At 38.0% G+C, this 24,673-nt stretch overlaps 1 protein-coding gene, 3 non-coding genes and 1 pseudogene across 4 annotated transcripts; 2 read left to right on the forward strand and 3 right to left on the reverse strand.

Annotated features, from left to right (window-relative positions):
- Window positions 1-3,988: 3,988 nt before the first annotated feature.
- LOC113313801 (TATA-box-binding protein-like) lies at window positions 3,989-4,939 on the forward strand. Its single transcript, XM_026562583.1, has one exon. The coding sequence runs from the start codon at window positions 4,078-4,080 to the stop codon at window positions 4,678-4,680; it is 603 nt and encodes a 200-aa protein (XP_026418368.1). The 5' UTR covers window positions 3,989-4,077; the 3' UTR covers window positions 4,681-4,939.
- An 865-nt stretch (window positions 4,940-5,804) lies between these two features.
- Window positions 5,805-14,642, forward strand: LOC113309802 (annotated as a pseudogene).
- Window positions 14,643-15,666: 1,024 nt separating this feature from the next.
- LOC113314634 lies at window positions 15,667-15,738 on the reverse strand. Its single transcript, XR_003342515.1, has one exon. It is a non-coding gene; the product is annotated as a small nucleolar RNA Z267 (small nucleolar RNA).
- Window positions 15,739-15,819: 81 nt separating this feature from the next.
- Window positions 15,820-15,911, reverse strand: LOC113314639. The gene has a single exon (XR_003342521.1). It is a non-coding gene; the product is annotated as a small nucleolar RNA R44/J54/Z268 family (small nucleolar RNA).
- A 222-nt stretch (window positions 15,912-16,133) lies between these two features.
- On the reverse strand, window positions 16,134-16,217 carry LOC113314617. The gene has a single exon (XR_003342496.1). It is a non-coding gene; the product is annotated as a small nucleolar RNA Z199 (small nucleolar RNA).
- Between the last annotated feature and the right edge of the window lie 8,456 nt (window positions 16,218-24,673).

Below are 24,673 nucleotides of genomic sequence, written 5' to 3' on the forward strand. Positions count from 1 at the left end.
TTGTGCCAGCGCTCCTCTTCTTGGAAATAGAAGCTGATTTGGTAGGCTCTCCCTGAGGCTTAACCTACGACAAGAAAGTAATCAATACGCTGAGCCGACACAGTAGGAATCGAAGAAAATGGAAAGAAAACAACATACCCTGTCATCATTAATCACCCAGAATAAGTAAGGCTCCGCAGGAAACTGAGGAGGAGGGAAGCTACCATGCAAAATCTGGCCGCAAACAAGTAATGGAACCCGATCCAAGTATGGGTCATTAGTATGGCGAGCACGCTCGTTGGAACCTCTCCCTAGAGGATCAGCATCCAGCATCAATCGTTCAGCACCATCGGGCATAGACTTCAGGCGATGAGGGATGGCAGCAAAACCAGCAAGGTCACCATTGGCGGATGTCCCACTCCGATAGTTCACAAGGAAATTGGCGACAATATATTTGGGAGCATCCTAGGGCCTGTAGGTCGACCAATCGGCCGTAGATCCATGACCCTCGCCCCGGTCTCTCCACCCATTCATCATACGGAAAGTGTTGTCATTCCACTGGCTCAAGGCCCGAGGCGGACGAAGCTGCGACAACACCTCATAGTAGAAAGGGCTAGTAGGGTTATACAAAGGAAAGCGAAGGCCGAGATCTAATTGCCCACGAGTAACGATAACCGCCTCGGATGACTGATCATATATGTCGACATCGGACTTTCTCAATACACCCGTATGGCCCGAGACCAGGGACACCTCGTAGTTTTGAAGGCCAAATTCTTCCTTCAACTGTTCAATAAACTCATCATCAGACAAGTCTTTTGAGACTCTCTTATCAGACCTACATGAAAAAAGAAGGAGATTCATCAGGGAAAAGGGAATTTATAGCACGATAATCGTGATGGGATGGACTCTCAATCCAAAACAGGGAATCGAGAGAAACGACATCGCCCTCGGAGAAGGTATCACTCACGCACCTTTTTTCCGTCATTGACGAAGAAGAAGAAGCCATGGCAAGAAAACGAACATGGAGATACAAGCTCTGATGAAGAGAAAAGAAAAAGCAAGAACTAACCACAACTGTCGCGAATCTCACCAACAGAAACAACAAAGACGAAGATTGAAAAGAGAAGAGAGTCACCGGAATTAATGGCGTCGGCAACAAAGGGAGGAAGAGAAGAAAGATGAACAGCACTTCGTTTCTCTGAAAATGGCGAATAGAGGAAAGAGAACATAAAGGGAGATATTTATAGGATGAAGTGTCTTGACCCACAGCAGCGGTTACAAGTCATAAAGGGATGTTTAGTGGGGAACTGCATGGAGGAATTCTCGGCATGCTCAAGGACGTGGGAAGATGGAACGATTTTTTTTCCCTCGTGCCAAGCACACAAGCGAAAGAAGGGGCATAAATGTAGGTGTAGATAATCCACAGGGCTAGGTGGCAAGATCCTAAGCTATGATACACCAAAGAAAAAAGAGCGGCGAAGCACAAGATAGAACCAAATGGCGCAAAGAGAGAGGTATCACGTGGGTCGTACGTGATGGCCCAATAGGTGTCGGATATGATGTGACCCTTATCCTCTGACAGGTCGGGCGAACAATCAGAAAGCACTCGGTCAGACGAAGGAAGATGGTCAAACAAAGGAACGAGAAGAAAGAAGGGTGACATCGTTCTAACCAGGCGATACAGACTCGGCCTCGGGTGAAGAACTATCGGTCAAACCAGGAAGTTGGGCGATCAGTGAAGGTCCGATAGAGGACAGCTAAAGTGATGTAATGTGACCAACATTGTAATTCTGTTGTATGTCGACTTTGGCCTATAAATATAAGGGCTAGTCGAGAGAGAAAGATAGGTCGGAAAGGGAGAGAAAACAAGGCATCCTACTTGAGTTGAGAGAACATCACCACTAGAGAGAGAGAGTACAACTTGTAACCAAAGAAGAATAATAATAATATACATCCTTTCACCCCGTGGACGTAGGTAATCATACCGAACCACGTAAATCCTTGTATCTATATTTGTTTATGTTTCTTCATGTTGTGTGGAATCACCCTATATTCCATCGGATGTAGTGTGTAGTTTCATGCCACTACAATATGTTAAGAGTAATATCGAAGGATTGTGAAGATACATGTATCTTTCTCCCCGATTTTGGGAAAAAGATCGAGGATGGCGCGATCAAATTTTAAAATCTGCTCAGAAAAAAGGTATCCAAAATGATAAAAAGGCGTCCAAACAACAAGTTTGTATACCATTGAGTCATCATTAACCTAGAGATCAAAAGGGTGAATAGCTACCGATTAACAAAATTTTCCCTTACCCTTTGAGCATCAAACATTTGTGTTCATGAGACCAGCACTTGCAGTGAATCTCAATTCTGACACTGTTTAGTGTTTTGTACTGAATTTTGAAGTATGTCATGGGCCATGGCCCATGGGTAAGTACTGCGTTGTCCATAAGGTGCAACAAATAAATAACTTCTTGGCAGAACTTACATTTCCTTTTCCCTGATTTTGAGCATACCTAAATCTTTCTAGGCATACAAAACAATAGTCCCATCTTGGGTGACCTTATAAGGGGTATCCTATGGGTAGTTCAATTACCTATATACCCTTAATACAAAAATCTAAAATCAGTTTTCTAAAAAATCAAAATTAGTTTCCCTTACCATCTCTTCTTCTTCCTCCTCCTCCTCTAGCCGAACTCTTCCCCCTCATGCGAAAAAAAAATTCATCATCGTGATTAATTGTCGATTCGTAAAAATTTGATCGTCGATTAAACTCAACCACATAATGACTCGTACAAAGAAAAGCAGGGACTAGGCAAACCAAATCGTCTTCTAATCCATCAATTGAAGAAGAAGAACCAATTGAAGATGAAGGTGTAGAAACTGAAAATCAACCACCAATTGAACCAGAAATTGAACCAACTGCATCTCCAACTCCGGAAATGAGGATAAGAAAGCAAGCTTTACAAACCCAATCTCCTATTTGCTGTTTTTCATCGATTAAATGACGGTTAGAGTGTTGGGTTCGGCTCAAAATTGAGTTGCGTTTTTAGCCGAACTGTTCATCACAAAAGCTTCCTGTAAGTGTATATGAACAGTTCGGCATGAAATTTCATGAAATTTCAAGCCGAACCTAGTCACAGATAGAGATGCATAGGGGTTCGGCGTATTCGATAATCATAATATGTGCCGAACCTAGCACATTTACGAGGTTCGGCTATTACGATATTCTCAATATGTGCCGAACCAATAACAATATTTTAACCCAAAAAATAACAAATTGATGTTCGGCTCATACGATTTTCGAAATATAAGCCGAACCAGTAATTATTTTTTTCCGAGCTATTCAGGATGTTGTTCGGCTTACTATGAAACTTTCATATAAGCCGAACTAGTGTCAAGCAAAAGGGTTGGAATTGGAAATTATAGGTTCGGCGCATGCAGTAAACAGATTCAGTGAGCCGAACCGTTCATCAATTGGTAGATACGGCTCATAGATGTGAGCCGAACCTCAACCTGTTTCGCCGAACCATGATCCAAAAAATCATCTAAACAACCTTTATAATTCTGAAAATTATCTTAATCACTAAACAAAATATTTAATCACTAATCAATATTACTAACACTAATATGTAAAGGGCAGATTTGCCATTAAAAAAATTGGGTTAAGGGGTAATCTGATTTTGCTATTTCACAACCTTTTTTGTTTTTATGCAGTATGCCTAGTAAGATTTCAGTATGCCCAAAATCAGGGTTCATTTAGAGACCGCCGTGTTTCAATTTAGAAAGCGTCCCATACTCCCATCCAAAACCCAGCATTCCTTCTCCCGGAGAAAATGTGAAACCACGTACTTCTAAATACTTGATAGTTGCCTTCTTGGGACCTTAGTCCCACACCGCTTACACGGGGGTTGGTACCTAAATTCCTTGCCCATAAATATTAGCACAAGGCTTCTGCTTTCTTTGTTTGTTTTTTTTACAACGAGATAAAACCCTAGCTCCAAAATCATCTCCATCTTCTGTTTACAAGTTTCTTTTGGTATTCAATTCAATAACTTAACATATTAAAACAAGTTGCTTTAAATTTATCATTGGTATGGCGGATCAAGATATGGAATTGATTGATGCTAACAATCATCCTTCTGGAATTGTTCCTATGATACAGAACATCGTGTCGACTGTCAACTTGGATTGCAAATTGAATCTTAAAGAAATAGCAATGAAAGCACGTAATGCAGAGTATAATCCCAAACGTTTTTCAGCAGTTACTATAAGATTGAAATACCCCAAGACAACTGGGCTGATTTTCGAAAGTGGAAAAATTGTTTGTACTGGTGCCAAAACTGAAGCAGAATCAAAATTAGCAGCAAGAAAGTATGCTCGCATGGTGCAGAAACTTGGGTTTCCTGCGAAATTCAAGAACTTCAAGATTCAGAACATTGTTACTTCCTGCGATGTCAACTTTCTTGTTAAGCTCGACGCCTTTCAATTTTCTAATGGTGGCAGATTTTCCAACGATCCTCAAGTTTTCCCTAATCGTATGGTGTTCAAGATGAAACAGCCAGAGATTACAATACTTATCTTTGTTTCAGGAAAAATAGTTATTACAGGGGCTAAGGAAAGAGGTGATGCATATAATGCATTTGAGCATATATACCCACTTCTTACACAGTGCAAAAAAGTGGTTCACAAGATGTAGATTTCTAGGCCTGATGGTGTCTGAAGATTATTGGTTTTTATCAGTTGTGCATCTCGCAAACACTTGGTCTCTCACGAGAGTAAAAGGTACTGGAAGACTATAAGCAGTAATTGTCAGCAACAAAACCGAAGCAATCTTTGATGTTATTGAAGAAGAATAATTCCTTGTAATCTTTAATTTTTCGTTTGTGCTGCTCATGATGGCACTTGGTTTTTCTTTTTGTAGCAATTTAATTTTTCTTTTCAATACAACATGTGCAGCATATACATCATGTTACTGCGCTCTTCTGATATTTATATTTCTGTAACACAAGATTAATAAATGGAAACTGCTAATTAAATTTTGTATCCTACCTGACTTATCTCCTCATTTGTAGACACAACCCTGAAAATCACGAAAAATGTAATTAAACAACGATTTCAGGGTAGACTTTGGCGCCGGCCTTCCTTGAAACCATTAGATAGATGACATTCACAAACTCTTGGTGACAAAGCACAAAGACAAAGTGATAACGTTTTCATTGAAGATTTAGGTGTGGTAATTTCTGGCATTTTAATCTAGCAATTTCAACCAAGACAGCTTGGTGACAGGATTTGCTGTCAGCTTTTGTTAGCTCAGTTTGAATAGCTTTCTGTGCTCCATCTTTGGTATAGCTCCATCACTTTTTTTATGCCGAGATTCGTCATCTGAAGACATGGTTGTTTCTTAGTAATTTCTCATCTCACTTGGAGTGTTGCATAATTGTTTTCATTTCATGATACTAGAAAGTATATTTCTATAATTCTATCCTAACCACAATTTTTGTGCATCTGGTTTTTGGGTTTCAAATTTCTTTCTGCTGCAGGCAAGCACATGCACTCTTGTTTACTAGTATGTTGTAACTTTGAGTACTATCGGTAATTTGTTCATAGTAAATTACTAGTAAATAATTTCTGCTTCAAAGTATAGGTTGGTTAGGTAGTAATAAAGTTGAGTGAAATAAATGTAAAGATGCAGTAGATTTGCTGAGAAGGTTGGAAAGTGCCAAGTGGCTCACCCCCACACCAACTTTATGCACGCTACTAAGTAATACTAATTGAAGAAATGCAAAAAAGTCTTAATTCTTCAGAGATATTAGTTGCATTTAGAGCTTTGCTTGGTTTCCATGTATTACGCTCTTGTTAAATTTCCGTGTAAATTTCTGCTAATTTGATCTCTTGCTGAACTTTGATCCTAGTTGTAGACTGATCATTTTTTGCACCTGTTAATTTCTACAGAATTTGCAGTATGGAAGGTAAGACAAATTTTTCAGCGTCTTAGAATTTAGGGTTTCATTTTCTGGTAGTTTAAGTGTTCGATCTGGTAATTTTATTGTAGGGTTTAGAAATTTTTAATGTTTTATGGCGGTAAAGTGAATTTTACTGATGCTTAGGGTCTATGTTATTTGTTTTTTACAGTCGAACCGGCAGAAACCCTTAGTACAGTGAAAAATCAGCCAGTTGGGAATCCTGCATGTTGGAGATATACCTGGACGATTGAGAATTTTTCTAGGTTGAACACTAAAAACCATTATTCTGATGCTTTCACTGTTGGTACTTATAAATGGTAAGTCCACTTTCGGTTTTTTGATTTGATTTTCTGTTTTTTACTCTTTTCTGAATTTTGTTGTTTTTGCTCAATTCTTTGAATTTGCATTACTGTCATCAGGCGTTTGCTGATTTATCCCAAGGGAAACAATGTAGATCATTTATCAATGTACCTTGATGTCGCGGACTCAGTTAATTTGCCATACGGGTGGAGTAGGTATGCACAGTTCAGTTTGGCAATCGTCAGTCAAATCCATGACAAGTACACGGTGAGAAAAGGTATTCTCATTGTTGGTTATGCTTGTGTCTTGTCTATCTTTATAGCAAATATCATTACATGGAAAGTTTGGAGGTTGATGCAACTATATGTTGTGATTCGGTATTACAAATAAACAGATGTATTTATCTCTGAGATTTTTAGCAAACATTGACTTGGATATAAGATTTTGAAAAGGCTGGATATATTGATTTCTTAGTGGGGTATTTGTCACGTTAGCACCGATTGGAAGTGGAGCGTCTTGAAGGTGATAACAAGTATCATGCTGATAAACATGGTTTACAGGTTAGTCGCATGAAATGTACCAAACTCGAGCTGGTCCACCAGTGTGATGATGCAAGGGCATGTTGTTAAAGAAGTATGGGTTTCTTTATTATGTATTCTTCTTCTTCTTCTATTAAGCCTCAAGTCCCAAACAAGTTGGGGTATGCTAGAAAGGAAACACGAGGACTCCCCAAGCAGTCACCCAACTTAGTAGTATTCTCTCCCTTTCATAAGGAATGGCTTATTTTCAACCAAAAAAGGTAAATACGAGGACTTCCCAAGCGGTCACCCAACTTAGTACTGCTCTCTCCCTCTTTTGGTCTACCGCTGGCTCGCCAAGCCTATCACGAACCTCATCCTTTATCCTAGCTTGGGACAGGTTGTGTACAAACTACACAGACGGAGTTTAAAGAAAAAGAAATCCTTCTTCAGATGTTCCAAAATTTTCGTTTGCGTAGAAATTTTGCTATTTTTATAGCTTTTAACCAACTGTAAGCAAGTAGCAATGTGTATGATGTGGTCTTGTGATGCATTTATTTATGATTCAACCTTCACGGTCCTCTTGTGGATGAGTTAGTATTTATCTATCTGTTTCATATCATCTCAATATCCAACTTCAGCCAAAGTTTTTTATGGAGGCGCTTCTCTTTGGAGACAGTGAAGTAGAGTGTTAATTTATTTCTTATTACAGGATGCAAAGAAGGGTGTCCTTTTCCTTGACTTCCCACCTGTTCTCCAACTCCAGCTGAAAAGATTTGAATATGACTTTATGCGGGACACTATGGTAAAGGTTAGTTAGTTTGTATGTTGTAATTGTACTGGTACATATCAAGGCGTCTTTACTTTTTCTGTTTCCCAAAGTTCTTGCTTCAAGATTAGTATAAAAAAAGAAAGTGGAATTTTTTCGCTGTTAATTAACAAATAATTACTGGTGCTTTCCTGTACAGATAAATGATCGGTATAAAATCCCCCTGCAACTTGATCTTGACAGGGAGGATGGCAAATACTTATCACCAGAGGCTGGTAGAAGAGTTCGCAATCTTTACACACTTCATGGGTATGAACTCGCTAATGGTTTCAAAGTTGACGCAATTATTGACTATCTTGCTTCTGCTTAAATGTACATGAGCTTTTTGTAGTGCATGAGTTCTGAGATTTCTGAGTTGCTAGCAATTCGCTCTTTAGGCTAGTTCTTGGTTTTACTATTTCCCAATTGAGAATCAACGTCATAAACTGGGAACTGTAGTTTGTGCAAAAGAAGTTTTGAATCTTGAAGCAGATATCTTGTTCTAGCTTCTCGATCATATATTGCTATGTGAATGTTAATTAGGCGATGGCGGTGTACATATGAATCTGATAAACAATGTGCTTTGTCCAGCCTTTTAAGCTTACTATCATAATGGTTAAAAGAAACTATTGGCAAGAAATAGTAATCTGAGTGGGAACCTTTGTTTTGTACTATAGTAATAATGTTGTATTCAAATAATGGGTAAGTGCTTATGAGAGATAGATGGGTAAGAGCTTATGAAAACCGGTTATGCATGAATAGTAGTGTGTCGAAGATAGATGGGCATGCTTTCATCTGGTAATACGTTAGCATTTGTTAGAAGAATTATATAATTGAATTCACAAGCCTCTGTTTGCCAACATTAAGATTAGTCTTCTCTTATTTTTTCTTTGAAACTTGTTCTCATTGGAGGTCATGCATATTAGTGCATCTTTTTTATAACATCTTACTCCTGTTTCCTTTGCTGTAGTGTTTTGGTTCACAGTGGTGAGGTACATAGTGGACGCTACTATGCTTTTATAAGACCAACACTCTCAGAGCAATGGTATGTGTTACAAAATCATAAGAAGAGTTATCCTGCCAATAGAAAGTTGTTTAAATCAGTGTTTGGCATGGTAATTAAAGAATTTGTGTTTATCAGGTTTAAATTTGATGATGAGCGGGTAACACAAGAAGATTTCAAACGGGCATTAGAGGAGCAATACAGTGGGCAGGAGGAGGAGGTGATCTTCAGCAATCAAGTGCTCTGATTATTGTTTTTCTGTTATTGCTAAAATAGTGTTATTATCTTTATCTCTATTGCATCAAAAAAAAAAGTTATTATCATCTTTACCATTTTCATTGTCCATATCAGGACCATATGATTATTTACTTAAAAGTTTCATCCTAACTGGTACATTCTTCTCTTTGCACTTTACCTTGCAGTCGCCTGAGACAAATCCGGGGTTCAATAATAAGCCGTTCAAGTTTACAAAATATTCAAATGCATATATGCTTGTCTATATTCGTGAAAGTGATAAAGATAAAATTTTCTGTAACGTGGATGAGAAAGACATCGCTGAACACCTGAGGGTGAGATGCTCGTACTATGTACTTTCTGTGGTCTCTTGGAGAGTTAATACTGACTTGCACTATAATCTAACAGATTAGGTTGAAGAAAGAACAAGAAGAATTGGAGCATAAGAAGAAGAAAAAAGCAGAGGCTCATCTGTATACTATTATAAAGGTACTTGCCCTCACCCTTCCCTTGTTATCAGTGTCTAATTTTATCTCACAATAGTAACTCATTCAGTGTGGTTGCTTTTAGGTTGTTCGAAATGCGGACCTTTTTGAACAGATTGCGAGGGATATCTATTTCGATCTTGTTAATCACAACAAAGTTCGCAGTTTTCGTATCCAGAAACAAATGCCTTTTAACCTCTTCAAGGTATCTTTTTATTGTGTTCATTATTCGTCAGTGTTCTGAAACTTATGTTTAATTGTAAAGTTTTCAAAATAAAAATAATTACAGCTGGCTTCATAGTTGGTTTTTCTTCTGGGATACAGCTGTTTTCTTACTTGAAGTTGATTGCAGGAGGAGGTTGCTAAAGAGTTTGGTGTACCTGTGCAATTTCAGCGGTTTTGGCTATGGGCAAAGCGTCAAAATCATACTTATCGTCCACACCGACCTTTAACGCTTCAAGAGGAGACACAAGCTGTAATTACTTAGCCATGAATGTTTCACCATGCACCATGTTTTTCCATTTGCTGAAGTACTATCACACTTCCTCTTTGAGTTTCTCATCACTCATGAGTCACTTATCATTTTGTAGTTTTTATAAATGCACACACAGAACCGTCAACTGAATTCATAAGACTAGATTCTGGATCTTCTAATCTGCAATATTCGAGTGAGACGAAACATGGGGGAAAAAACAGCGCACGGCTGATCATGTTTCATTTTTGGATTGTAGGTTGGACAGTTGAGAGAAGTTTCAAATAAGGCTCACAATGCGGAACTAAAGTTCTTGGAAATAGAGCCTGCGCCGGTAATTTTTGTATGCAAGAACTCTGTCTCTCGACTATTTAGTATAGTTTGTGTTGTCCTCCTATGTTCGTGTGATAACACATCAATCTGGTTTGGATCTTTGGATTCTCTTGTTCTGTGTGTTGACATATGTACTACTCAACAGGAATTACATCCCATTCCTCCTCCTGATAGGACAAAAGAAGATATTCTTCTCTTTTTCAAGCTTTATGATGCTGAAAAAGAAGAACTTCAGTATGGATTGAGTTTTTAGTTGTCATATTTTTCATTCGGCTGTCCTTCGAGTTTTTAGACACTCATATGATATATATATCAGGTATGCGGGGAGACTTTTTGTGAAGGTTAGTGGTAAGCCTTCGGAAATTCTTAAAAAGCTTAATGAGATGGCTGGGTTCTCTCCAAATGAAGAAATCGAACTTTATGAGGTTTGGCTTTCTTTGATATTTGGATTTACTCGATAACCTGTTTGTGTACTTAGTTTATTGTTCAGTACTCTTCTAACCAGAAATTGAAGCTTTAAATATTCATTAATGCAAGCATCTGATCAGGGCTCATCTTCTGATGCCAGGAAATAAAGTTTGAGCCCACAGTTATGTGTGAGCACATAGACAAGAAGCTCACATTCCGTGCTAGCCAGGTAATGTAGATGAAGTGCATAATCTGCCTGTTGGGTTGTTATTGTTTGATCATTTTTTGTTGTTCAATTTTGCTTACTTAGATGTCTTTCTTCTTCTACCTTTTTTTTTTTTTTTGCCCCATTTCAGCTTGAAGATGGGGACATTATTTGCTTCCAGAAACCCGCTTCAGCTGATAGTTTGACACTATGTCGCTATCCTGATGTTCCTTCTTTTTTGGAATATGTTCATAACCGTCAGGTATTTGTGAAACACATTCTCATATCATCAGTGTTTGGATTAAACAAAGAATTGGTGACAGGAAATTTGCTCAGTTGGATGACCTTTAGTGTATTCATAACCTATTTTAAAAGTTTTTTTCTATTTTACTGTGATAGGTTGTGCATTTCCGATCTCTGGAGAAACCGAAGGAAGATGATTTTTGTTTAGAGCTGTAAGTTCTTCCAGATCCAAAAAGAGTTTTGTGATTCATTTATTTGAGTTACATTTCCCCTTTTCTTTAATTATCCAGGTCGAAGGCATTAACGTACGATGATGTCACCAAAAATGTTGCTTGCCATATTGGTTTGGATGACCCAACCAAGATCAGACTTACTCCCCATGACTGTTATTCTCAGCAACCTAAACCCCAAGCTATTGAGTACCAAGGTGTTGACCACTTGTCTGACATGTTGATTCACTACAATCAGGTAGTTCCTTATCCTGACCTAGCTTTTCCGAAGCTTGTTTATATAAGAATAATGACTAATATTTATTTTTAATGGCTGGCTGAAACATTTCTCAATCTTATCAACAGACATCTGATATTTTGTATTACAAAGTCTTGGACATCCCTCTACCAGAGTTGCGAGGTTTGAAAACTCTAAAGGTTGTTTTTCATCATGGAAGTAAAGAAGATGTGAGTAAGCGTTATCACATTCATAATCTCTATGATGAATCATGTGCAGACTATGATATTAGTAGCAATTGATTTGGTTTGTTTGCAGATGGTCGTTTATAGTATTAGTCTTCCGAAACAAAGCACAGTAGGTGATCTGATTAACAAACTGAAGACAATGGTAACTTACTGTTCAGTTAAAAGTTAAAACATTGTCTCACTGTACTTGTTAGCGGAAAGAAGTTTCTTTCTGCCTACAAAACTACCTTTTGGGTTGCAGAATATACCCAATAATATGCTCTTATACAAATTTGTTTCCCTGTTAAATTTTCTGAAGGTTGAGCTGTCTCATCCTGAGGTGGAACTTTCGTTTGCTGGAAGTTCTCTACCACAAGATTTATAAGGTAATGTGTTTATCATGTGCTAGTTAGATCTATGCTAAAAGGTACCTATACTTGGCTAGCATTATATTATTTAGTGTCAAATATGGAAGTAATATCCTTGTTGGTGGTCAGACTAAAACAGAATCTTATTGAAACTTAGGTTGTTCAATTGCAACTGTTATGAGACTCTGCAGATGTTTTCGAAGTAAAGAGACTTTTAAAGTTGCATGCTGTCTTCCAGACAATGATGATTGTTGTAGGTTCCCTAGTGGTGCAGTTGAGGCCCAATTTAATGTCTCAAGGATGAGTCATACAAGATCATTTTCTGTGTTTTATGAACTTTTACTAATGATACTGGATGCATATGATACAGATTTTTTCGCTTAGTGAAAAGATTGAGAACGTTGATGATAAATTCTGGACGCTACGTGCAGAGGAGGTAAGCTAATTAGTTTATCGAGTTGCTATTCCATTGTCTGATAATTTTCTCAAGTAGCGCACCTTATTATGGAGACTAACATTATATTTGTATCTTTATAATGGTTTGTTTCTTATTCATCTTTCAGATTCCAGAGGAAGAGAAGAACTTGGGTCCTCAGGAACGCTTGATTCATGTATATCACTACACAATAGATGCATCTCAAAGCCAAATGGTACCTTGTAATTTTAGTAGCAGTCCATTACACTCTATGTGAACTGCAAAGTATACAAGAGTGTTTGAATGTCGTTCATGTTTGGTTCTACAGCAGGTAAAGAATTTTGGAGAACCATTTTTCTTGATCATCCATCAAGGAGAGACTTTTGGTCAGTTCAAATTGCGCATACAGAAGAAACTGCAGGTTCCTGGCAAGGAATTCGCTAAGGTATGTTCTTAGACGTGGTTCTTTTCGTTGTTTAGAAACCATTTTATTGCTAAAGAGTAATGACTTTGCACACTAATTTGTGAGACAATGTGGAGTTATATCAGGTTATCAACTGACACTTTCATGTATTGAAATCTGCTTTAATTTTCACCAGTGGAAGTTTGCATTTTCGTCATTGGGTCGAGCACAGTACCTTCAGGACTCAGACGTAGTGTCCAGCTGTTTTGAGGTGTGTTCTCTTTTTTTTTTCTTTGTTCTTCCCCCCCTCCCCCACCCCCACCCCCAATCCGTTACCATTTGTGTTGGCCTGAGTTGATAAAGCATCTTTTTTCTCTGTAGGGAAGAGATATTTATGGAGCTTGGGAGCATCACCTTGGCTTAGAGCACTCTGAAGGTTCCTGGGAAAGAGCTTATCCAACCAATCAGGTAGTTTGTAACATGTGGTTGACCATATTATTTTCATGTATGAATGATTTCGTCATGTGTGTTTCTCCATAATCTCCTCATTAGTTTTTCGTACAACTCCACAATTGATCATTCCTTACCTTCTTTTCTTTCTTTTTAACTTTTTCTGAAATTCCTCGTCAAACTTTCTCAGTACTTTGATCAACCAAGTGTCATCTCTTTGTCCACAACTTTGACCTCTTCTCTACCTGGCACTTTGACATGATGCCAAATCGTGACTCTTTCTGTCCTTGTCTTTCTTCTATTAATTTTTCTGTCTCCTTTATGTCTTTTTTAGTGTCTATAACATTTCTTATTGAATCAGATTCTCTGTGTCAGTTCACCATATCACTGCAATTATCTTCAGCCTTCGATATCCTGATCATATTTTATTCTATGTCTGATTTTAGTGCATCGGAATTTAACATATTATTATGTTATGCAGCAGGAAGCGGCTGAGTTAATTGGCTTGCGTTCAGATAACACTGAAGATCTGCAAGCAGAAGTCCCTTGCCCAATTATCCAACTGCTGGTCAACATTTTCAACAAGGTCAACATTTTCAACAAGGGGAACATTACCAAGGGTTCTTGATGAGCAATATGAAGACATCGGAGGCTTTTCTGTTCTGAAAACTCAAGCGCCTTTGTATAGGCAGATATGGTTAAGATATGGGCATATTGCTACAAACCAAGTTATGAAGAACTTGTATGCTACGCAGGCTGCACTAGTTACTGACATAATGGCTTCCATTATGGATATGCGCAACTGTCATTTCTCTGAGGTGTCGTATGCAAAGATTGAATTGTGGGGAAATAAGATATCAATGGCAGAGAAACTGAATTCAATGTCAGTTGGCTTCGAGAGCGATTTCAGGATGGGTAAGGGAATCTTGACACTGAATTTCTGGAGAAGGCCAAGCTGCAAAGGATGAGTTGAAGAAGGCACAGGAAAACGTTTGGTCTTTGGAGAGTAAGATTAGGCCGTTGCACAAGAAGAAGCTAATGTGCTCAGCCAAAGGTAGAAGTCCACTTCTTCAAGGTTTGGTCTAGGGAAGTGTTCAACTCTGACAGTGTTGATACATTTGGATCCATTTTAGATCCTAAAAAGACCTTAGAAACTTGGTGTTTCCATGTATTGAGGAGGTACCAAATTTGTGTAGCTTTAAGTTTTCAAAGCAGTCTAGCACATAACAGAGGGATGTACCACATGGAAATGCCTTCATTTGAAGGTATATGTGATAGTCTGCATATATAATATTGTAGAATGTTCCAATTTTTTCTTTGATTTGAAAAATATAATATTACTTGATCTTTCTTATAATCACATAATTGGCAAGACTCGTTTAAATCCCGAGGACATTTCCATTTGAACTTAAGAAACATCCTTTAGGACATTTACATTTGAACTTGAAACATCCTTTTGGAATACATAATTTCCTGTCCACTTGAATCTTAAATCTTAGCAAAGTAGTTGTGAAAGCACCTAAAGGCTAAAGTACAGTCCAAAACGTTTCTAGTAATGCGGAGTCTAGTCCAAAAAGTTTTAGTGGAAAAGTGGTTTGTACTAATGCTTCAATCCAAGCATTGTTACTTCCTGCGATGTCTACTTTTAATTAATGGTGGCATATTTTCTACTGATCCTGAAAAAAATTCCCTGGTAGTATGGTATCCGAGATGAAACAGCCAGAGGAATTTGTTTCAGGAATAGTAGTATAGACTGTCTGGAGGACCATTGATTGATGCTTGGCAACAGAACATGTCTTCAGCAACAGGACCTAATAAAAATAAAACACAAGACAAAGAATAAACTTGCAACCAACATAGATTGCAGCTATCCGTGAAGATTGAAATTCTTTTGTACACTGTATAAGCAAACAGGCAGACGTGACTAATTGCACCACCCCAATATGTGAGACTTCTGAGCATGCCCAAGGTACACTATATGCGCAAACAAGCAGATGAAACTACCTACATGCGCAAACTACATACCAATGGAAAGTCAGACCTCTTAGAGTGCCCAAGGTATAACACACTGAAGGATTTCAATCAGCTCCATTTCTTTTCTACACCAAATGGGATGAAACTAAACCCACCAATATAGATTGAAAGCAGACCTGACTGCAGTTTGAGAATACATACCCACTTACTGGACAGTCCACAAGATGTAGTTATGTAGATGACTAGGGCAGATAGAGTCTGCATTTACGTAATAAATTTGATTGAGATCAAGATAATTGCCTCAGCGGTAGTGACAATTAACAAACAAATCATCATCATATAATCTGATATTTACATGTATATAATGCATCATTGGCACTGCTTCTATCTCAATCATAGATCATAAATAGGCTAAAAAAAATAGCGATTGTGTCTCAGTTTTAGGTTGTGTTCATAGCTGTTAACTCATAGTATATTTAATACCATCATTGACACCAATCAAAGAACAAAAGAAAAAAAACAATAAACCCTAATAAACTGCAAAACCAAATTGAAGCTTCTTATATGAAATTTTATGAAGATGCATCAGAGAGATTCCCAAGACGTGTCAACATATTATTATCCTTGAAAGGATTTCTGATGTCCCTGTCTGTTTTATCATCACTTGCAAATTCAAAAAATTCTTAATCAAATCTAACAATAATTGTTCTTGGTGTTCAAAAAATTCAGATCTGAGGAAGATCAGAAGTGGTTAAGGTTTATCGACATTGTTTGTTCAGAAACACGGACCAATACATTGTTCATCATCTCAACCTCAGACCATTGATTAAAGAAAAAAAATCATAAAAAATTAAAATTGAATAAAATTGTTTTAGATGAAAATAAAAAGGAAGAACCATCAGAGACTTAAATACTAAGAATCACGGAATCTTAATTCCAATTCATATTGTTGCAGTTATTCTTTCATCACTTGGATTCTTCTTCCTCCTAAAATCAATGAAAACCCAAAACAATCAAACGATTAAAAAAATTAAAGAGAAAAAACAGAAGAAAAAAAAACCTTTCTTTCTTTTTTGTTCGAGGAGAAGGTAAATAATAAGGGAATACGTGAAGATGACTAATTTATAGGTATGAAAGGGGCGAAGAAACCCTAACAAGCGCCGCTTTTGGACCTCAGCCAACTAGGGTTTTCTTTTCGAAACGGCCAACTTTTTATTGAAGGGCGTGTTTGAGGACGTAAACTCACTCCGAGTCAAATACTCCCTCAGTTTCAAGTTGAGCCATGAGCTATTTCAAGTTTGTTATTTAAAGTGAGACAAGTCTGACTCGGGTCATAATCATCCTTTCCATTCCAAATCCAAAATGGGATAACTCCAAAAGGGGCATTACCTCCCAAGACGAAGATTATAATTTGAGTTACCTCCCTTACAGAAATAATATTAGCAAAATTTCCCCTCGTTAGGAATTCCGTCCATTTAAAATTAGTTGACTCAACAACGTGTCCGCGTGGCTAAATTATGCACGTGCAGTGCACCTGTTTCTCATCAATATAAATACTCATTCTTAACACCCTAAAATACCCTTTGCATAAAAAAAACAGGACCACCATTGGTATACCTTCTTCCCTCCAGGTACCGACTCCATTTTGTTCTTTGTAAGTATAATTAAAGTAATCCAATAAACCAAACTAACTCCTCTTTAATTCTACATCATTCACTCATTTTGTCTTCTCCAACACACAACAAATTAGACAACATCGTTCATCCTCTTTAAAATCCCTAAATCTCATCCAGCTTGCCCTAATTTCAAAATTGATAAGAAATTATTGCTGATTTTTGAAATTAAAGTCGTGGGTTTAGGTAATTTTTGTTTTAGATGACGGGTATGGGAAGAATCAGACGAAGGGTTTGATTAAGTTGTAGCTCTAAATTTTTGTGAAACCTAAAACCCTAACTTCAAATATTCATTCAGGGAACAAAATGGGAAGATCCGTTTTGGATTGATGGTGATGCTGAACTCGGTGATCAGAACAGAGAATGATGAGATTTTATCTCCTTCAAATATGAAAGAGGAGAAGAGCTTGAATACGAGCAGTGATGATCCCTGCTGCCGTTGATTTATCCTCACGATGCCGGTGATTCGAGCTGCTACTGTTGACGAGAATGATGCGTGGGAATTGAAGAGAACAATGATTAATGGTTGCTTCCGGTTTTGGTGATGGAGCGTAGCTGTTAATGATGCTTTGTTCTCGAACTCAGACAGAGTAATGAAGTTGTGATGGTGGTTCTCAGTAATTCAGGTATGGCCGGAACATGAGAAGAAGTTTGGTCACTGGTGAGACCCGTCTAGCTTCTGCTTTCACGTGCAGTAATGGAAAGTGAGATTATTAATCTGGTTTAGGAGAATTAAGGTCTGGAATTTGTGTTTGGATTTTGATTTGTTACTCCTATTAGTCAATCAACCAATTTCAATGTTGTTGTGGTTGCGAATTTGATCGAGTCGTAAAGCTAAAATTGGGTCATCAAACAGTTGTGAATTTGATCGATGAACTTCTCTTGCTCTCGGTGATTGATTGACGAGGATGCTGCAGGTGAAATTAAGAAAATATCTCGTGTTGAAGATGAGGGTATTTTGGGTACCTGAGTACCCCGTTTCTGGTTTCATCCACCTGTATATAGCTGGTGACTCAGCTAACTGACCTTTGGATGGAATCCTAACGAGGGGAGGTTTCACTAATTTGATCTCTGTAGGGGAGGTAACTCAAATTATGATCTTCACCAGGGGGGGTAACGCAAATTACCCCACTCCAAAATTATCCCCTAAAAGTTTTTCCTCCAAGACGTGTTGTAAAGCTGATCCTTAATTGTATAGCCGGAATTCATGTCGGATCCTTAAAGATTCAACATTCATTGATCAATTAAGGACTTATCAAAGGAACATTTGTAGAAAAGATAGTCTTCATCTTTCAGACATTTTGATACATAAACAATTAACATCTTCAACGACACCTAAAATCGTAAGCAGAGTTTTAGTCTTTAGGCTTTTATGACATGCAACCCAAGGAATGAAAGAGTGCATAGGAATATCACCTTTAACCAATAATGATTTTATTCCAAAATACCTCATGTCTAGCAAGAGAGGTAGCAGAATATGCATTTTTTGATATAGTCTATCATACTTGCTAGAGTCCAGATAATCTTATATTCTCGGCAATTTGATCTACCAAATTCCTGCATTCTTCATTATTGTTAGGGATACTCCACTGGTCTCATAAAGAAAACTAGCAATTTTAAAGTTTATGCCAAAAATCCTTTAGAAAACTAATATTGCTATCATTGTTAAGAACTTACCCCTTAGAGACCATGACAAATAAAGCTTCCACATTGAACGGTGATGAAATCCTTGCTTCTTATTGGCCGAAATAGACGTTTTATAATACAAAATCTATGGTGAGTATTAGAGCACTGCTCGGACGAACTCGCGAGCGTTGTTATCTCAAGCTTGTTTATCAAGTTTAGTTTCCAAAACTATAAGTATTGATTTCTAATCTACTTATAGCTAAGTCTCAGATTAATTATGATAGAAAGTGTAGTTGAGCATTAGACTTCACGGCGTTCATCGATTGAAGACGAAGAACTACTATGGGGAGCATGTGGAACTTCATCAACAAAAGGTATGTGGAGACTTGAACTCATCTATCACTCAAAAGTCTATCTACTCTATCTCATATTTGAGACAAAAGTCGTACAGCTATATAAACTTCGATTGTACACATTTGATATTTCGAGCTGAGTTTAACTCGCTTACATATTTCTTAAAATGTGTGTTGGTAAGCTTTCGCTTTAACCAAGTTCATCTTATATTCTTGATGAAAGTCAAAAGATCTTACATGATTTGTGTGAGACAATCATTTGATGTAGACTCAGAATGTTTCGTATTGATCATTTGATCACTTGAAAATTGCTTTGAAGCTAATAGTTTGTGTGAGACAACTATTGTCGTCTTCTAAGAATGTTTCAATGATTGAAATGGGAGTTTAGCACAAATAACCATGATTGGATATAACACAATATGCGTACTTGTATGTTAACTGTTGTAAGTTATTCCAAGTCCGGGAATCATGGTATGCATACCGGTATGCGTACTGGTTGGTTAGTGAAAGTACGAGAACTTAGTATACATACCGGTATGCGTACTGGCGTAAGTTTCAAGTTCCGGAAACTAAACTGAGTTTGGAGGTATGCATACCCGTTCGCTAAGGGAATCAAGTGAGTAGTATCCTGCTGGGATCAGAGACGTAAGAAGCACAACTGTACCTTGAATCAGTGTGAGATTGATTAGGGTTCAAATACAGTCCATTCCGAAGTTCATTGGTAGTAGGCTAGTGTCTGTAGCGGCTTAATACAATGTGGTGTTCAAATCTGGACTAGGTCCCGGGGTTTTTATGCATTTGCGGTTTCCTCGTTAACAAAACTTCTGGTGTCTGTGTTATTTTTTTTCCGCATTATATTTTGTTATATAATTGAAATATCAAAGGTTGTGCGTTGAATCGATCAATTGGGAAATCCAACCTTTGGTTGTTGATTGGAATTGATTGATCCTTGAACATTGATCTTTGGTACCGTTCAAGTTATTTCTCTTATATTCAATCGGGCTCGCAAATTCCTATTTGTTGATTGCGGATTGAATTAAGAAATTGAGATATTAACTCCTTGATATACGTTTCTCTAAATTGAGTCTAACTGTCTAGTTGATTTTCTTGAAAGTATATTGGAGTTTTTCTATTCAGATTGCCGAACAAAATATTGGGTGCGGTTGCTAGACCCCCGCTTTTTCAAGTATAGTTATCCTTGATCGATCACACTTTTTTATTTCATGGCCATTCTATTTCGATATAAGGCTGCTCAAGTTTGTTTGAGGATCGACTATTTCAAATCTACTTTGATTCAAGATCTCAAGATAGAACTAGTGATCATCCAACGTTAACAGACTTGTTATGTATGTAAGTGACCAGTAACAATTAAGTTGTTTGTGCATGTGATACTTTGAGACTTCACCATATCACGGAGTCTTCACCATATCACGTTCTATTTTTATTTTTCCATATTTATCTATTGTTTCTCTAAGTGATTTAATGGGGCACCAGCATCGAATTGTTATCACTGTTAGGATGAAATAAAGTGATTGGGTTACTATATATATACAAAAAAAAGAGACCAGACCAATTTGACCAAACGGTGTACATATATATATATATATATATATATATATATATATATATAAAAGATTGACACTTGGATAGCAATATGTGTGTGTTATCCCTGTCTCCGTCGTCTAAACAAGCGTGGAATGCAGGATCCATGGGAATTACCATGTAATCTGCTGACAAGAATCATGCGCTTGGATCCAAAAGATCCAATCATGTTATCGATTTGAAAAGAAAAAAAAGAAAGAAAAAAAAAATATTATTATTATTATTATTATTATTATAAATATCCACTCAGGCGTTTTATTAGCAAGACGACGGAGTGTATGTTACAAGTCGGTGGAAGGCAACCGAGCGACCAGCTGGGCGCCAACACCTTTTTGAATAATGATACCTAGCCTATGGAACAACGAATTGCCTATTTTGTGATTAACATCATGACTAACTAGGCAGTTGCTCAACCTCTTAAGAAATAAAACTAAATCATCTCCCAATTCTCCCATGGTAGAAAAGGCTAGTGCCTGGAAACCGTAACCGAGTGTCGTACACTTATGTAGGTATTTCGCGCGCTTGCGACTCACTGCAGCAATGATGGCTTGGCCCGGAGGGGTGTTACGAGTACTGGAGGTAGTGAAAGGTGAAATTTCAGTCACATCAAAGCACACATCTTTGCCGTCCTCCCAATTATAGACCATGATATCAGCAGGTTTAAGTTCCTTGACAAAGTTTGAAAGAAACCCCAAAGAGACTTCTTTACGAGCAATAACACCTGACCTGTAGCATATGTCAAGAAGAGCGTCACGAACCATGTCATGCCTGAATTTTGAACCCACCTCACTTGCACAGTGGACTGCATGGTCGGCATAGATATCCATCGCTCTGTTACATATCGAACACCTGCTGTTTTCTTCAAAAAAGGGTATGGCAAGCCGGTATTTAAGGATTGATTGGAATTGTCTTGGTGCGACAGTTTGGTTCAGTCCACTGATAGGAACATCCTTGAGAAAATCCATTGCATGATCACGCCTGTTGCATTGCCAGACTAACGATTCTCGTTCATTTAGGTTGAAGCTGGCAAGTAACTTTTCCTTAACAGCGCCAAAGTATAGTGCAGCCAATAATTTCATGGGATGAGGGGCGACATCAATGACGCTGGAAATGGAAGCAGGAGATCCACAAGCTTGAGTAAATGATTGAAGAGCTAGTTCATAACTTGGACTGAGGTTTGCAGGCGTTGATAGTTGAAGAATGGTTTCCTGCAGATGTCTGGTCTGAATCTGAGAAGCCAAATATCAGTATTTTGAAGTGTCTGCCATAGTGTAGATGCCAAACCCTCCATCCTTGATTGTCAAGGTGGCTAAGCGTTGTCGGAAGAGGCCAAATCCAGCACCATCACCTACAGTGAGCTGTCGTAAGTATTGAAGTAAGTGCTTGTCATAAACTGTAGAAGCAGGTTTCAGATGAGCCGGGCAGGTGGTGAGCATAGCGAAATAGAGTCTGGAGACCCCAATACAATTTCGCAGAATCAACATCTCACACTGTGGGTCGTGAAGTTGTTGTACTTTCTGCATCAACTGGATGGTTTTATCCACTCTGTGAAGAACAATATCACTGCAGTACTGAGATTCTAGACTAACAGGGCCTCCTAATAATCTTACTATTGGTTCCCTTGTATATGTCAGTGAATTGATCTAGAATTAAGTTTGTCGACCGCTGGTTCCCTTGTATATGCCAGTCGTGTTGATATTAGTATTCAGACCAGTAGCTCAATCCAATAGGATTTTTAGGTTTGTTTTGGCAGTGACCTTCAAACAAATATGGGAAACACCGTTCACCTTAGTCAACAGTCAGCCACCATCTACTTTCTATATCCATCTTCTTAATCTTTTCATGTGATTGTGTTTGATTAGATTCCGAGTATTGTGGTTGTGTTCAACTTTCCGAATGAAGCTATATCACTAATTTATGAATTGGATTTGAAAGTGGGTACTTCCTCTTGTAATCATTGATAGTATGCCAATTAATAAAAATATTTAGTGCCATTCTTAAATTTTCATAGGTGGCTGGAGTTTGGAAGTATAGGTTTTGTAGGTACACCTCTTGTAAACCTTCACGAGACTATAACTCGTCCACTAGGGACACCTAGGGGTTTAAAGGCTTGTTATACATGCTAAGTGTGGCCGTAGCCTCGACGACACTGAGTTGTATGTATGTTTTGGAACTGTTTTGTTTGATTTGCTCGAGGACTAGCAAAGTCTAAGTGTGGGGGAGTTTGATAGGTGTCTAAAACACCTAATTTTGTATCTAGTATTTATGCTTTCTTTGTTATTATCCTTGTGAATTGCATCTCTTATGTTTAGTTTTGAGTTGATTAGGTGCAATGGAGTTATTAGAAGTAAAAGAAGGAAAAATCATTCATTTGGAGCGAAAAGCGCAAAAAGATCAATTCATAGGCAAGCGATCCTTGGAGTCAGCGAAAGTTATGTAGCAAAGGAGGTGAAGAATGAATTGTCAGTTCTGCGTTACTGACAATTGAGCTGAACAGAGAATTAGGTTGTCGGTTATTCGGAACAGACAAGCCATTTATGAATTGTGGCAGCCTGCATCCAGGCAGTTGGTGCCTTGAACAATTTCACTCATTAACTATACCCAATGTAGTCAATATCGGCCGTATTGGCCGATATATCGGGGATATTTCGGATATCGGCCCAGAACGATACGATAAGAAGGATATCGGGGATACGATATTCGCCCGATAATATCGGTCGTATCGGTCGATACGAAATTTTCCTACATTTCCCGATATGAGACGATATTGGTCGTTTTCTATAAAGTTTAATGGTAATTTTGGCGAAGAAAGTCTTCCAGGTGGTAGTAGAGGTGCATGTAGCTCTCGAAGCAAGTTACTAAAGTTACTCTTTTGTTTTTTTGATAAAATTGATGTTATCTATTATATCTTATCCGAAAATGTGTGGAGAAAATGTTTAATATAAAATTATAGTCTCTAAATCTAGAACCGATATTGTACCGATATTTCAACGATAATATCCCCGATATAAAATCGTACCAGTGTATCGGTCCCGGTCGAGATGAACCGATATCCCATATTAACTACGTTCACTATACCTGAAATTGAGAGAACAATTATTCATTTTTATTTCTTTTCTTCTCTCTGTCTGAAATCGGGAGAAAGAATGGTCTTACCATCACTCAGGTGAGTAAAACAGAAATGGAGAAGCAGATTGGATCTGCTGTTTGCTATGAAATTCAGAAGGAGAAATTGATCTAGGAGGAATTATCTGTCGGTGTTGTTGATTTAGAAGAAACAAAAACTAGGGTTTCTGTGGTTATGGAAGAAGATGATGATTGAACTGTAAATGTAAAGTTAGGAGATGGGTTTGGAGATTCTGGAGTCCTGGAAAGCATTACAGACATGGGTTGCTCTCAATTGCTATTGAAGTTACGAATTGTGGGTTTGTTTTGAGATTACTGTTTAGAGCTTCAATTAGAGATTGTCATGGGTTTGTTGTTGGTGTTATCTCAGTGGAGTTGGTACTGCAGCTATAAGAATCAATTGAGAGATCTTTGTTGGTGAGATGTTGCTGCTTGGTTGGAATCGATGAAGGCAACTGAAGCTGGTGGTCCTGAGTTGGATATTTACAAGGGCTGTGATTTCTGAGAGTAATTTGGCATTAGAAGATCTGAAGCTTCAGATAAGAAATTTAGAAGCATAAGTTAGCAGTGGTTGCTGCTACTGGAAGCAGTCTGTGTTGTGTGTGGAGTTGAAGTTCAAGAATCGGAAGAACTGAAGCTAAAGGAATGGTGTTGCTGCTTTCTTTGAGCTGAACTATACTTATGGACTTAATGGAGCAGAAGATGGAGATGATGAATAAATTGGTACAGGCAAGAAGCTACAGAAGTAACGGAATTGAAGTGGTAAATTGGTGGTACTGAAATTGAAGAGAAGCAACAATGTTGTGAGGTTATGGCAGAAGTGGCTAGGTTAGAAGCTGGAGGAACTGAGTTGTAAAGTTGCAGAGGCTTTATTGCAAAGAATGGTGATGTGTTAATGGGTTAAATTCTGATGCAGAGAAGTGCTATGACAGTGTACAAATCTGGGTGGACCTGAACTGTTAACTATTGTGGAACTGGAGCTACAGGGAATGTGATGTGAGTGTGTTGAAGTCGAGCAAATGCAAAGCCGAATGGGTTGAGACTAGCAGGAGG

Source organism: Papaver somniferum, chromosome 9 (assembly GCF_003573695.1).
Source record: "Papaver somniferum cultivar HN1 chromosome 9, ASM357369v1, whole genome shotgun sequence".
In the NCBI taxonomy this organism is placed as follows: Eukaryota; Viridiplantae; Streptophyta; class Magnoliopsida; order Ranunculales; family Papaveraceae; genus Papaver; species Papaver somniferum.